The sequence below is a fragment of the Tubulanus polymorphus genome, chromosome 5 (genome assembly GCF_964204645.1).
Source record: "Tubulanus polymorphus chromosome 5, tnTubPoly1.2, whole genome shotgun sequence".
Lineage (NCBI taxonomy): Eukaryota > Metazoa > Nemertea > Palaeonemertea > Tubulaniformes > Tubulanidae > Tubulanus > Tubulanus polymorphus.
Genome location: NC_134029.1, coordinates 19,728,130 through 19,744,883, shown reverse-complemented (window position 1 = coordinate 19,744,883; position 16,754 = coordinate 19,728,130). Strand labels below are relative to the sequence as shown.

Sequence of the window (16,754 nt, the reverse complement as noted above, 5' to 3'; positions counted from 1 at the left end):
CTTATTCGCTATACATATATCGACAACTTGCGAGGTGATGTCATGAAAATTTAACTCTTTGATCTAGTATAGATCCTGGGTAAATCTACGAATTCGCGAAACGAAAATAGCGTGCGAAATGAGACAAAAATCATTTTTAAGCGGTTGTACCAGCGTCCATGAACCATATTGTAAGGGAGGCAAAATCTGAAATTCGAAAACTCGAAGCCTTTGAATAATCAACAGATTTTGACAAGACTTATAGCAACGTAATTTTCATACACGCTTAGTTTTCACAGTGACGTCACATACCAAGTTGTCATTGTTTACCGATCTATACGACTATAATTAATCTAAATTAGAAATAATCAGGGGCGGATGCAGGGTCTAATTCAGAGAGGGGTGTTCCCCCAAAATAGGGTATTATATAATTAAAAGGGCAAAAATGATCTCATTTTTTGCAAAAATGAACTCATTTTTGGCAATACACAGAAAAGCTTATGAATCCAAACTTGTTTGTGTATCAGTTTAATTTATTTCATTTTTGCAATAAAATTTATGGGCATTTGACATTTTTAGGGATTAGGGGGTGCACCCTCCCCTTGGATCCGCCCCTGATAATTCAAATCAATCAACAGATATACTCGAAATGTAATAGGCAAGTATAATAGTAGAATTACGTATCTATTCACATCATTATATATGATAGTATCACAAAAATATTACAAAAGGTACTAACGTGGAAAAAGTGATACGTCCTACATATATGACTCGATAGAATTTATGACTAACGGCAATTAGACGATCAATTATATATCCCAGGAGATGATTAGACAATTTCCGAACGATTAGCTGGAAAATTTGGCAAAGCAACCGGAGACAAAACAATGTCGATCCGTCGGAATCCCCAGAATTTCTGTAACCTTTCTCAAAAAAGTCACCCATCGAACGCACGTCCGAAAAAAATCCCTTGACTTTCGTTCGCTCGTTTTCGAGGTAAAAATGTCCGACTTCTATATAGTGAGAAGATTAGTAGAGTATTGAAGTGTGTGATAAAGACGACGGGTAATAAGGTAATATATCGGTACAACGATTACATACCGAGAAATGAAATAACAGCATTGTTTTTACTATGATGAAATATCGATCGGCAGTGTTTGTTTTTGTACACGGATATATATCGGCTGAAACAAAAATGGTTCATTGGTCCAAAATGACATACCAATGATGTGTACTGAACTGTATTAATAGGACATAATAGTTAGGTGGATATTTCAAAATTTCGTCACAATACTGAAGATGAAATAAATGTACACGTCTTTCAATCAGTATGATACATGCATTCGGTACAATGAATATTGTATTGAATTTGAATAGTATATATATGATATCTTTGTCAATGTAATACAATATGTGAAAAAGGTTCTCAACATGTTTTTAATAGCCTTCATTCATATCGTGTTAACATCAATAGACCTTAAAGAACTCGACCTGCCACCACACCTTACGTAGCAAATATATATATGTATATACACGCTAAGTGTGTTGTTTCTGTTGTGTGGTGGCAACATCGTATCGTATGTACTTAAAGATACTTATATCATTACCAATTAAAGGAATAACAATAATTCAGCTACGTATATCAGTTTCTAAAATGTACATCGATTTACGGCGTTCAATTGACTGGCGCATACTTAAGCCACGCGCGCGACTAATAAGGCAAATTTCCGAACGATGTCGATCGATTCAGAGGCGAAAAATTCGTAATATCATATTTACAGAAATATTGTACACAGTACAAACTTATGACTCATCGGTGTTTTTCAAGCGAACGAGTGGTCACTACCGCGGGAATGGACCCGGGGTAATTTTAAACTTTCATACCGACCACAACAATTCGAGTTATAAGGTTTCCATCAAAACGCCGTCGCGCGCTCACCGAGAACTGAAAATACTCAGGGACACCGAAAAAGCGAATTTTGAAGAAAAAATCAAATAGTTTTCATATTTATACGCTTTAAAACACGACGTTCTGTCAATTAACAATATGTAAATGCATTAATGGCGTTTGCACATAAAAGTACCGACATGTTAGGCCAACTTAAACTAGGCAGGAAAAGTCAAAATAAGCTTCTCATTCTGAAAAAAATCAGACCGTATTTTACTATAGTGTTCATCATTTTGTTGTGGCAAACACATTGCCACGAATTACACCGTTTAAAAGAATAAGGTAAGGTCCAGGAGCGGACAATCGTCGATTCAAATTTCATATCCGCGAACATCATTATGGCACTTCTGTTTTCATGAAACTACAAATGGCAATTCATGTATATGTATATACAACGAATACAATCCACGTCAAGTGCCCGTTAAAACCGGTGATTTTCAGGAAGACTTCATTGCAGTTTTCCTGGATAATCGAGTAAGTAGCAAAGCTAAATTCGTAAAAGGATTTGATGATGTGGTTTAGGTCTAAGAAAAAGGTTACGCGTTCTGGGTCTTTTTGACGAATTGAGAGTCGGTTTGGTCGGGGAGATTGCAGTTTGCTGATAAAATGCACAGTGGTTGAGACTAGTGTTGTACCTTTCGAGTTGCGAATTGTACTCATATAAACCCATTTCTCAATATACATATATAGCAACATGCCTTCGCGGTTTATTTCATTATACCGTTTACTTTATGGGCTTACACTAGACGTCTAAAAAACGATTTTACTTTTTTTCCTTTTCTCTTCGCGAGATTTCCTTACAAAATTAGTGTGACGGGTAAGCAATATCTATATATTCTTCATATACTCATATCATGTCCATATCATACAAAACAAATGAACCAGAAAATTGACAAATAAACATCGCTATTATAAATGATACATTTCAACCGTACAATTTACGCGGGTAAACATAGGTTATATTTCGAAGTCATAATTCAACTATCGTACTGCGGACTATCGTAATATTACACCCTGTTCAATAGACGATGTTCCTCCTCCATTCGAAATCTTAACTGACGTTTAAATGCCTTGTCTTAATGTTTAACTTATAACCTACAAATAAAACCTCTCCGATGACAATCTGCGTCGTGAAGTCCTCTCTCAGACGGTGTGTAAAATATTCACAGTTTAGTCAATATTCTAAGCTTTCATCCCGTTTCACACACGACTCCCGAAAAAAATCACCTCGTATATGGTATATATTCGTACTCTAAAATACCCGCACCTCGTCAAGGTTATGAAGCACGCTCTCTATAAAGAAACGGACTTAAGTTCGGAAACGGTAAAAAGGAACCGGGTATATATATATATATATGTATATATAGGTCTTCTTTCCTGTCCGCACTTTCGATCATTCTAAACGAACACATTTTGAACGACTGTTTCGTACTATTTTGTTTTAATTATTCCTCTCGCTGCTGGCGGCGTGGTTGATAATTCAGATAATTGCACATGGTTCTTATTCGTAAGATGAGGGGGGTAGAGATTATATCGGAGAAGAAGCCGGTCATGACACTAAGCAATGCCGCACAGTCAGTAGAAGAGTAAGCACAGTCATAAGACACGAATAAGAACGAGGCGTCGCCGAACCACTCAGATTTTCGCTTCGTACATGGAGGACTGAAGTACCTGGAAAATATATAAGATAGGAGTGCAACATACTAATATATGAAACAGAAATGCCGCTATTTCCCAAGTCCCACAGTGTGAAGAGCCTAAGCGAACATGCTTGAAAAATGGCGATTTCGACTTATTGTCGATGGCGATGATAATATTGACGCTACTGTATGTATGCACTGGATATGATAAATGTAGCGATTCGCTATCGTATGATCACGATCATTTTTGAATTCGTTCGTTGATTAGATCGGGCTATGAATGTTTTATAGGCAGATACGGATCCGAAAAATAGAGATGTGCAATTTTTCTATTTCTGCAGTAAGTGTAATTTGGAATCGCTTATTCTATAATTCAATTTCGAATTAATTTTTGGTAAGGGAATATTCATTTTCGCTTGTTTTACTTTTTAAAACGACAGCAGAACTACTTGCTATACCGTATATATTTCAGTGGGTGCAAGCTACCTACTACATTATATTTCAGTGCAATACAGTTCGTAAATGTGACTAAACGCTAGTTCTATGATTTTCGTTCGCTTCTATTGTGATGCAAAGTAAGAAGAAAAATTGCAAACAATCTGAAAAAGGGACTGCAAATAAACCCGCCATTGAGAAATTAAAAACATGCCATCAGGCAATGCCGCATCATAGCATAATAATCAGTCATGTTTTCCGATCGATATTCATGGACATTTCACATGTAGTAATATGATTGATATTAGGTTATAGCAATAATGATATTGATGATAATTATGAACAATTAGAACATTGACCGTTTCTGATCGGTATTTTTTTTAGTAGGAACAAAAATAAAGGGATTTCTTACCACGTTTAACATTAGCAGTGCCAACTTGATTTGTCATGCAGGAGATGAAATGAAAGAAAAAAATAAAACAAAAATGCATTAACACAGAGTAGATCACTCATTTGCATATATGAATGGTATTACACATAATATTATCGACAATTTCAAATCTCTCGAAGTTAAAAACATCGTACGGTTAACAGCGAATATGAAATGGTTCTTTATAGCGCTCTTATATTGTGTGTTACATTGGTTGTTAAACAGATTATACTATGAAAAGCTATATTCCACGTAGCAAAATATACCAGGTGGTAGCTTTATTTGATGAAAAGCTCAATCACGAAATTTGGATAAAGGTCTATGGATAAAGGTAGACATCATATAAGTAATGGGGGATTTCAGCAAAAGTAGATATTTTGAAGAATAAGTATATTCACGAGAGAAGTATGTGTATTGACTTAGTGATAGCGTGGGCAATTTGTTTAAACGAAATTGAGATTAAAAATTAGTAAAACACTTTTTCATATTTGTGAATCATTCGACTATTTATCTCGCATTTACCTAAAATAGCGCATTGCCGCTATCTATTTCACCAAAAAGGTCGATCTTATGTGTTATATTGATTTTCAATTGATAGTCAGTGCGGAGGCGTTTGTTTAAGATGACGTCATAGACGTCTGCGTATCTGATTTTTCCATTTACCAAAACAACAACACGCAACGAAAGGAACACAATCGAAAATAGAAACTAATACATAGATTGATGTACTATATGGAATTTCTAGAATTTCATGGCGGTGTTTTACAACAGGTAAACAGGTAAGCTTTTACCTTTCATAGATCTATTTCGTTTTTTGAAAGCGCTGGCTCTATGCTCTCTGTACTTAATTCCTATAAATCAACAAAACGATGATACAAAATCACTGAAATCGGGGAGATATCGACGAAAATAAATAACCTTAAAAATTTCGATTTCTCATGATAAAGATATTGATAAAGATCTTTTTTTCAGAACGATTGAAACTCAAAAAAGAAGCAAAAATGCAGGACAAAAACCGAACATTTTTGTCCAATAATTGGGTTGACGAACGTTTATTACGATTAAGCCGCAAATAAAGAAATCACACATGGGATGCACGAACAAAAAGCGAACAAGTCAACATTTAACAACAGCGTGTAATCAATGCGTCACGGTTCGAATTTGATTCTACGTTAGAGATTGATAATAAATAAAACCATTTATTTTTGCAGATCTTGTTCTGCGATGGTCGCTTTTATTTGACAAAGATATTACCTATTCCCCGATGTATTTAAGCTTTGATGTTTAATTATAATGGCCCCCGTCTTGTTGCTCGGTTTCCATTATTACAATACTACGTTTCTTACCCTCAGTGGAAATCATTATGGCATTACTTCTTTTGCGCCGTATAAGATTTATGAAAAGAGTTACTGTTTGCTCAGCGCGGAAGCTCCCGAGGATATGATATTCAAAAACAGAATTTTCTAGCAGGAAAATAGATAAATGTAATGAAAGAATCGAATTTTCTTTTTTTCCTTTAAGTGACTCGATGATAAATGACCGGTGGGCAAAGGTTATGAAATATTTCGGATAAGAATACGCATATTATATGCTTCTCGACTATAAAAAATAAAATGGCCTTAGATGCCCTTGTTTTGGATATATTTATCCACTATTTCTAAGGCTTTCCCACGTGATACCTCCAAGGACTTTTTATATCATTCTATTTCGAATTATATTCTATTCTATTTAGAATATTTGTTTTTTTTTTGTTTATGACGTGTCTCTTATATCCACCGCGTTTTCAAGGTCGAAGACTTTTGTGCGCCTAGCACTTATGGGCTCACCACATGTAAGATCGAGATTTTCCCATTGATTTTCAAATTCTGGAAATATTCAAGAAAATACACACGTCTTATGAATGTAGTTACCGCAATCAATGGGATACCGGCATTCGCCAGATAGCGCAACAAAACACTGGGTTATTCGTAGTGAAAATCAGTTAATTTTCAATGAAATTTGAACTTTAAATCAAAAAATCATCAAAATTATCGGCAAAATCCGAAAATTGTCAATCGAGTCTTCGGATAGATATAAGATCCGCTTTCTCACTCAGCGTATGGTATAGATTTCACTGAAAGTTGATTTACTAATGAGAAAAGTCGATTAGCATTTATTTAATATGTAGAAGGAAATTGAGCGCAGTAAACCCAGTGCCACTAGCGATCCTGGCGGATCATCGCTGAATCCTCGCTTGCCACTGTAGCTTTGTCGGTATACCATTGCATTGCTGAACAAATGCGATAATGTAGAGAGTTGAACCCAGAATCGAATTTTAAAGGCCTAGTAGGTTATACGTTATTCGCATGTATTTCGAAAAAGCCTTTCTTAAGGTCATAGCGTAGAATAATTTTGTTTTTCTAAACATTTTCACCATCGGTTACTGACAAAACACTCAAAGCCGCACTAATTAAGCCGATATAAATAATAATGAGGGAAAAATGATTCGAAAGAAAAGTGGAACCGAAAAGCACGTCTGTTGTCCGCTGAAGTGGTGATACGGATACATACAGCACACGGGAACGTTTAACGACCAGTCCGCTGTGAGTAAGGGAAAGTTTAACAACCAAGGTAACAATATTGGCGCCGCAGCCGTGTCAACATCGACCCACATTTACAACAAATACACGCAACTTTAACACAGGGCCAACTTCAGTTTTCGTAGGTAATCGACTAGTGGTCGGAACTAATAACCGAACGCACTATAGTTCGGTAGTAACGTATTTCACAATGTCGGCCATCTTGAACCTAGGTCCGAACGACCGTGCTCAATTGCGTTGTCGACCATTTCCGGACCATAGTTCCATCTAACGGACATTCGGTTTCATTTAGTTCGACTAACTCCGATAACCGAAGGTCGCCCAAAATTCGCGAACAGCGGAGACAAAATGACATCATCGTTTTTTGCGGCTACGAATCTTACATCATATACTCACCATTATAAACTTTAATATCGATACTGGCCGAAATATCTTTCGTCATTTCGCACGTGTACGTGCCCCTGTCTTTGGGTCGGCTCCGTTCGATTACCAGCACGCTGATGAGCGAACGGTCTCGTATGTGCTTCGTTATGAGAATTCTCGCTTTAACGTTAGAGTTTATTTTATCACCGCTCTTATACCACGTTATGTCCTCGGGCGGTTTTCTCATTCCGGTAGCGTTGCACAGCAGGTATATTTGCGTCCCGTTCTCGACGACGTTCGTGCCCGACAGTTTTACTGAAACACAGAAATATACGCAACGCTCGTCAAAAAGTCTATTAACGCCGCCGCCTTCGAAGCCCGCAGGCACGACATACGAGTTGTGATATTTACATTACGAGTTTTGGAGATGGGTGTTAGGAATTTCAATCAAAAACGTGGCCATGTTTTTCTCTTGATAAATTCTCCGCTATGATCAAAGGGTAAACTAGGGCGCGTTGAGAATTCGTGAAATTTCTTCCATCGCCGAATCAATCAATGTTTTGAAAAAAAGTCTTAGGCGGGAGTTGCGTCCTTTTTATCTATAATGTGTGTGTGTGTGTGTATGTGTGTGTGTGGAGGAGGAGGTATTCGTTATAAATGTAAACATGGCATTAAATTTTGAAATTGGGAAAACGAAGTAGGTAGATCGTTCGATATTGCACTTATATTTGTGCAGTGTAATGTATACATCGTGGGTGTGTGCCGATTCAATACGTACGCTATCTTTTACTATATGGATTTCGAATATATATTGTGTCCGTGGGGTATTTGGACTCAATTACAAATGTCAGATCACTTTTTTTTGTAAGCCACACAGACACAAATTCGTATCTATCTGTGAAGGCGTGCGATCACTTTTCGCCATATCTCTTCTATCTCTTCGATTTAGAATATCTGAATTTTTGTCTCAGATTTTGAATCGAGTTTCTTTTTTACGGTATTTTACGTATCTTAATAATGTTAAAGTTCATCGTAATTTTTTTTCCAGTGCTTGCGTCGCGTCGATGATATTCAAAGCAGAAAACAGTGAACGATGTATGAAAAAAACCAGAGTACGATAGAAATCGAATTAAATGCTGTCGTTCTAATCGCATCTCAAAAAAAGTTTCAAATTTTTACTCTAACTTCCGCCCCTTGGGAGAGAGACTTTCGTTTCGAATAGCTAATCACAGCGGATATTCTATAACTAACGCCGAAAATGGCTTCATTTGAGGCTACCCTAATCACATCAGAATTACAGTAACAGTTACATTCGAATTTGAGTAAGCGCTTTGCGAATAGTATCTGATAGGCTAAGTGCGGGGTTACCAGTATTAATTTCATTATCATCTTATAATTGCGATACATAATTTAGACATCGTACTTCGTACATATGTAGATATATATATGTTCTCCATCAAATGTAAATCCAATTTGAAATTGTCTACGCGTATACCATAGCTTACAGTGTCGGGAATCATATTAATACGGCGTGGTAGATTTTCTGAAGATCTTATCCGAACACCGGTGTCGAATGTCAGAGTTATCTGTTTACCTTTACTGTAAGTGTGTTGACAAGTCTTTTTACTGTCAAGGTCGGTACGAATATAGTACATTTTATTCGAAAATCGAGCATCTGAACGCGATCCCGCCTTTAAACACACCGAAGCAGATTTCCCGAAGGGATACAAAACATATGAACCGGGATAAAATGGAGAAAAATAATTCGAAAAATGAAAGTTCATCGTCGTCATATTCCACCGTGTAAAAAACCCAAAAGCCAATTCACATACACAGAATGAAAATTTAATAAGAAAAAAACCTTTATCCAATCTTGAGAGGAAAGCATTTCAATCATGCTATCGTTCTAGCTAGGTCGAAAAAGTGAGTTTAAAAGCATTTTTAACAATCTCTACACTGTTTTCTTTTTGGGAAATCATTTCTGAATTTAATCTAAATCGAAGCTTAACAGGTCAAGGATAGGGAAACGTGATTTCTATCTAAAAGCTAAGGAAAGAGTTCACGCGTAGTTCTGAGGAATGTACTCTACCATTCCATCGATCGTAATCATATTTCAAAGCTAAAACGATGAATTAATTAATGAGGAAAAAAATTGTCCACAATAATCAAAATTTTGATAAATTATAGTTAATACGCTAGAAAAATATACTGTTGTGCAATTAGAAGAAAGGAATGGTTGAAAATTGATCAATTGATGATTCAGCGGTCGATAAGAAAAGAACTTTTTTAGTTATTATGTGACGATACTTAACGAAGACGGGATGATATGGACATTGTTCTTACCTGTATCGCCTCCTTCAAGCGGTCTTTCTGTAAAACAACAAGAGCGAAAAGACATTTTAACCTTTATACGTTTGACCGACACTATTCCTGAGGCCACAATAGACCCGGTATAACGAGGGTTTTAAGACAGTTTTATAACGAGGTGTAGCACACACAAATTCAAGATATAAGCACGATTAATATAAGCTTGGAATCAAACGATTACTCCGAGATATAAGAAAGCTACCGGTAAGTCCAGTTATGCTCATTCATAGAGCGAGGGCAGTGATGCGAAGAATGGCCCTTTATGCAGGTCTCGATGTATTATGTTACGTATCATCCGGAGATTTGCCGGGAGATTTGCCGAAAATAAAAGTCATCGATTTTTAAGAGTCAAGAAGCCGCGTATACATTCCGTATATATAAAGATTCTTTCACCGTTGAGTTTAAACTTTTATCGCTTCGTCGATCAAAATTAATCTTACATTTAGCCGCATTAATCAAGCCGGCCGGGTGCAGTGGGAAAACAATATTTCGTGATGTCAGTTATCGTTTGGGAATGCTCGCTGCACCGCTCGGCGTCTGTGATTTATTGTTATGACGGGCTGGCGCTAGCCTGCTGGGACCCGACTATATGTTTCGAGCATTAAAAAGCAAGTCTGCTAACGACCCCGTTTCGTGACTTTTTACCCGGTTTTCGAGAGTGAAAACGGGCAAAAATGTATACATTGCATACATTTCTATTAAATGAACTTCGCGTCAATATCCGATTTCGATCCATCTTCATTCATCTCCTACTAGTACTTCTTGGCTACGAGAGTAAGCTAATCTCGTCTCTCATATTTCTAATTACACCTAACGTGCGACGACGGCATTTAGTTTCGAAATTTTCTCATTTCATATAACAACACGAGTATAATATGATTGACATTTGAATATCTTATCAAATACCGATGGTACCTCCAAATACAAACAAGTCCATCCATTCAAAAGGGCGGCTTTGTCAAATGCCTTGAAGCCGTCGCCAAAAAAGTCAATAATTGAATCATCGTATTTTCAGGATAGTCATATCGTGAATGCCCCCTCACTTTGGCAGACGTTCAAAGGGTCAAATGGCTAACCATTGTCATCCGAGGCATCCCTTTCATCGCGGTACGACGTCGAAATCAATCGAACATTAGTAGGCATATTCAAACTGAAAGCAACTGAAAAACAGCCCACAGGGAACATGATAGGATTAATGTAACGCATTGTGTTGTTGTTAATAATATCGACGTACGTTGCATATAGATGAAACAGAGACAAGGTGCAGCGTTTTCCTCGAAGTTTGTGCCTAAGCGCATTATGAACAAACGAAAATTCAGAATGAATATGCGTCGACTGAAGTTAATCCTCAATTAGAGTTTGGAATTCGAAAGTTAAAAAAAGAACATTGTTAATAGAGCCCCTTCATTACTAGATCTGTGATTGACATTAACTGTCGATCGTCAGGGTTGAACGAAGCATTCCTCGCTTCATATTTCAGTAGGTAAGTTTCAAATTCATAAGATTTTTAATGGACCAGACAGGGGGAGACGGGGAAAATATAATCAAATAAATGGCTATCGAAGTTACTGTGGGAAATCAAGCGATGGATGATATGAAGTATCTCATTTCCCGAAAGTGGTTTCTAAGCAATACCGCAAAGGAACATCAAGCAAATAGCACTTCAGTGACCATTACTTTTGGACCCTATGACGTTTGGCTTCGGAAGCGACATTAAAGTTGAATGGCTCTGACCTAATCGAAATGGCTGGAGTCAACGAAGTCAGTTAGACCGCACGATCTGTTTATCAACTCGTATATAGTTGACAGTTATTTTGCGCGGAACGCCTGACCTCCCTCGAGGTTACTGAACAGGTAGCGGCGAAATGGCCAATTATAGGCTTGATGAACGAATTTCGCCGCGGCCAACTGTTATTGGCCAGAGCAGCGGCGAGTGGATACCAAGGGAGCTGTGTTTCACTCTCAACAGCTAATGACTATGTGGAGTGACCGTGATAAGGCCAAAGATTACAGCAAGGCAGAGTTTTATCGACACTCAGGCTATTATATTGCGAGTTACGTCAAGATGATAGGAACCTTCCCTGGACTTAACCGCGCTTACGTAAAATCGATAACAGATAACTGACGCACTAACTAAGAAAAGGGAAATCCATGAAGATAGGTTTTTGCTGGACTGGAGGGTTAAAGGTCAAATATCTTATTTCTCAGTAATGGCTGAACTGAAACTAAAATTACCAATGATAAACTTATCATTTATAGGTATATCAAATTAAAAAAATAGGGTATTAAATATTATTCTTTTAAGGATATCTCACCCTATAAGTTCTCATTTTGTCAGTTTCATAAAACAAGTGACTAAATCTTCCCAGGAACCTTTCGTCATTATTCTCAAATAATCACCTACGCCGGCGGGTAATTCGGTCTAAAATGATTGATTGTGTGGTATATATCTATTTGTCGTATAGCATTAGGAGATTCAATTCTTTTGTGACGAAGAAGTAAAGCACTACGTGGGGGGTCGACTTTTAGGTGAAATAGTATCCATGATATCCGGGAATTTCTGTCATCATCGCAGAGAGTTCAAATGATTTTGCAGCGAATAAAAGAATCGGTAATTCAGTGATTCATTAGCGAAATGGATCCTTCCACACCCATGTCGCACCGTTACGTGGACAGGAAAGACACGCGGCGAATGCGACAGTAGTGGCCTCAAAAATCCACGGTTCACATATGTTTAAGTGTGTTCGTTTCAGGTTCTTTACGCCTTTTTCTCATTACTTGGAGTACGGAAAAAAGTGGGAGAACGACAGGAAAAAATAAAGATTACAAAATTGATTTCATTATAATAGTCGCTTCAAAATGGAAGGGAACAGGAAAAATACAAAAATAAATTTGTTATTATTTAAGCATTTTTGACATAAATCTCGGATGGACTGCAGAAAAAAATGAAAAGGAGCGAAAATGTGATGAATTTTATTCATATGATGGGAGAAATGAGAGAAGCTTAATTAAAAAAAAAATTTCTTGCAAATTAAAAAATGAGATGAACATAACTTTTACAAGATCCTAGATTATGACGAACAGGCGTTATGACGAACATAATAAAAAAGATTTTCATCGAAAAATTGTGACGAAGGAGGACTGAAAAATATTTTTTGATCATTTGTGCAGAACTCTGGTAGGCGGATCCGTACACCAAGTAATTAAAAAAAGGCCTTATCAGAGAAAAAGTACACCCGCTAATTATATCTTTAGTGGGTTCCAGCAGTAAAAATAGTTTTATTACGACTTAATACGAACAAATACTGAACGATTCGCTTTCTGTCGGAAAATGTGCACCTTTCAATCTGATAATAATAATAAGTGTTTTCTAAATAAATCACTAAGCCATCTTTTAAGATCCACTCGGAGCACTTAACAAGTTGCCTCCTGAAGATCTCCATAGATGTTTACAGACCGGAGCGTTCTAGGAAACCGATCCTACAGGGTCGGGCCATATCGACGGAGAAGGCCCGAGAACCGAAAGATTTTCTTTTTGCATCTAAGGACTGTCAGCGAGGCACAGAGGCAGCGAGAAATCTTACCTTTGACTTTTAGACTAAAATCTTTGACCATCGTTGGTCTCGTACTGATTTGGCACTCATACAAATTTTCGTCCGACTCCTGAACGTTGCGTATGACCAAGTTCCACTCCTCTAAATGCTCCGACTTTCGTCGATGGTTCACGCTGATCCGAGTGTCGCTGACAAATGTGAATTTTCCCACCGTTAATGGATGCTTTTCGGATTTTCGTCTCCATGTTACCTGCAAGAAAGTCAAGTGCAATAATAAATGAATCATTCATAGCGTAAGTAGCCGTGGCCGATCGAGTATTTGCGCGACCCCGCGCCCCGAAGTCTCCGCATAAGTACCAGCAAATGCCTTTTTCGAACTCAGGTAGTAAATGTTAAGAAATACATGTATATCCTTCGACGGTAAAGGTATCTAAAACGAATACGGATTTTTAAATGGAACTTCACCTAATCAAATCACACCAGGTAATCATTTGTAATCAAGTGATTTATGACTAAAAGATGCAGCTAGATCAGCGCAAGAAATACTGAAACACGTCGTGCATATATAGGTTATAGCCAATTTATACCCGAACGATGGCTGGGTTACTGCCATTAGCACTGTTTTACCAATTCATTCGCGATCCCGATGGACAGAGAACGACGGGAATAGAAGGTAGGCTTTTTGCCCGCCAGTGAACATTGTACAGCTGTAGTCACATCACGACAAACGTCATTCCTCCCAACCGCACTTAGCAGTTTTGTACACTGAATACTGTAGTTATTCATTCTTTTGAGTCTTTTCAAAAGAAGCCGCTTGACCAGAACATCAGGGAAATAACGATGGGGTACTATACTGATGAACATGAGTCACAACAGTTGAAACACTATTCGCGGCGGTTAAAATAAGAGGTATACCACAAACCACTAAGTACAAAGCGTAAACTAATCATGGATAAGTTTGTTTGATGCCTCCGTCAATTTGGCCATTTGTGAATGATCGAATTGCCATGACTCATTCGGGTCTCGTTAAAAAAAGGCTCAAGAAAAAAATCCATTCTAGCGAATCTATCCGACTCCGATTGTTTTAGATCGCGATGACCTTTTTTCTGATCATTATATATCTAACTGCGTTTACAAAAACAAGTACATAGCTTTGTCTTCTGATTCGGCGTTTGTCAATTGATTCCTTATTCGATTTATCATATAATCCACGTTGATAATATATCACGTCACCAGGCGATCGATACTTTCTTCTTAACGTTTATTTCGCGATCGTTACCTCTTTTTGATGATCCTTCGCAGAAGGAAACTCCGCGCACGAGGGCCAGCGCGATTAGTCAACATCAGTGGAACGAAAATGATTGCCAGGGATCACTGCGTACCCGCAGGATTCTACTCGGCAAAATTGACAGAGAACTGTATTGCTTTTATTACATTTCTTTCGTCTTTGACGCGGTATTATGGCCCATGGCCAGTAGCATTTCTTGATAGTTATCGATAATCAGTGGGAAAATTGTCTGAATGATAAAAAGTGACGGCCACTTGCCGATCGGGCGTCGACGATGCTCGCGAAAATTGCATTTATTTTTTTGATATCATCACCGCTGTTATCTATGGAAATCGCATTTAGGCAAGACAAGAACCGGGGTTTGTAACCTGTGGATTCGACTTTTAAGACAAGAGAAGGCAGAAAATTGCATAAGATCCGGACCGACCGATTCTGATGTATCATTCATGAAGCGAAATTGCAATTTATTTGCCCGTAGCTATAGATTACGACGCACATTACGCATTTTGCGTAAAGGCTTTTACAATTTTTCTCTCAAAACATTATTCCGGTTATTCGATCGACGAAAGACTTACGATCGCTGGCTGATTTGAGTCGCGTTTCGAAAGGAACGACGGCTGTTTTTATTTCAAACGCAATTTAAACCGAAACAGATACGCGCGCTATAGTTCAACGACACGCAGCGGTAAAGCCCGCCACGTCTCCCGAAGAAGCAAATTCGATTGCCGTAGAAAGAGATAGGCTTGGTTACTTAGCGAAACGATTAAACTCGCTTCAAAGTTTTCAGAAGTTTCAAGAGAACCGCCGAGTCCGTTCGTCTGTTGGATCTGTCAATTTACACTTGCTTCGCTTCGGGCGTTCGCAATTTCTATCTTTGAACAGCGGCGGGAATTGTTTAAATAATTTCGCTCGTTCGACAAACAAAACAGCGGCAGCAGCAGCAGCAGCAGCAGCAGCAGCATTACGCCTGGCGATTGATGTTCGAAGTTTCAAAAAGCAAATATCAATCAAAATACCAATACTTGAGTTTTCTACTGCCAGGCGACCGGCAAGAATAGATGAATGGATGTGTCATTTGCAGCGATTCAATAGACTGGGTGTAGAATTTCGTCGAATAAACTCACAAAACTACGAAAGCGTCGTTTAATACACGTTCCAACATGGCGCTTCACGGCGTTACGTCACCCTAAACAAATAGGTGGGGAGGGGAGAGGGAGAGAGGGAGAGAGGGAGAGAGGAAGAGAAGGAGAGGGGAGGGGGAGGGGATGGAGAGGGTGAGGGTGAAGGGGAGGGAGAGAGGGAGAGGCACGGCAATGAACTTTGAAACCTAACCTATAATACGATGGTAGTTCACGAAGAATAACATCATAATCCCTCCCGAGAATGTCCGACCGGTTTCTCAGAAATCTAGACATCGGTTTAATGCGACCGCTCGAACGCGGACCTCTGGACGAATCGTGTTGACCGAAAAAAATCGATAACTTACCGTTTTTGTGCCTAAGTTGCGAATTGAACACCTGAGTAATGCGATTTCACCTGGTCCTACGGACACATTCGTAGGGGTTTCGTTGTAAGCCGGCTTGGGTACCATTGAGTAGCCTGCAATACGTGAAAATACGTGGGTTTAGTTTACATTGCATTGATGAATGAATTTTAATCGCCAATAAATATCAAGATGATAAAATATGATATTTCAATATAACCGAATAAAGTTTATTGAAAGGACCCCCCACGAGTCTAGAGACTGCGCTTATAAAACGATTATAAGAAAAAAGAATATAACATTCCAATGAACGATAGAACTTTTTTACCATCAAACGACCCTCACCGGTTTGAAAAAAATCTACTTCTACGCGATAAAACATGAATTATCATCGATGTAATGAAAAAAAAAATACTAAGAATTCATACGTTGATGTTCTTGTAGTTGTATGGTATATACACGAACCTGAACCGTCAAACTAATGGCTGGTGACGATTGTTCGTAGACAATACACGCTATCGGAAATAGATAAACACATCCATCTACAGACCTTCGTATGTAACAAAAACCTGTCATATACTCCGATAATAGGATGTTTTAACGTGTATTCCGACGGCGCGGATCAGGACGGGAAATCAAGCTACTTTAGGGATGGGTTGTTGTTCTCTGTCGAGCAGGTCGTGTGTGC

General features: G+C 38.2%; 1 protein-coding gene across 5 annotated transcripts in view; it reads right to left on the bottom strand.

Annotated features, from left to right (window-relative positions):
- The window catches only part of LOC141905032 (hemicentin-1-like), a 91,646-nt gene that overhangs the window by 7,316 nt on the left and 67,576 nt on the right, over positions 1 to 16,754 (bottom strand). For 4 of the 5 annotated variants that reach the window (XM_074793745.1, XM_074793747.1, XM_074793746.1 and 1 more), the window contains exons 2-6: positions 16,070 to 16,182; positions 13,326 to 13,545; positions 9,718 to 9,744; positions 7,408 to 7,689; positions 4,415 to 4,438 (exon numbers count right to left, since the gene is read on the bottom strand). In XM_074793745.1, coding sequence (XP_074649846.1) covers positions 4,415 to 4,438; positions 7,408 to 7,689; positions 9,718 to 9,744; positions 13,326 to 13,545; positions 16,070 to 16,182 — 666 coding nt within the window. The remainder of the gene's footprint in view (positions 1 to 4,414; positions 4,439 to 7,407; positions 7,690 to 9,717; positions 9,745 to 13,325; positions 13,546 to 16,069; positions 16,183 to 16,754) is intronic. The other variant, XM_074793748.1, reaches the window with a different exon arrangement.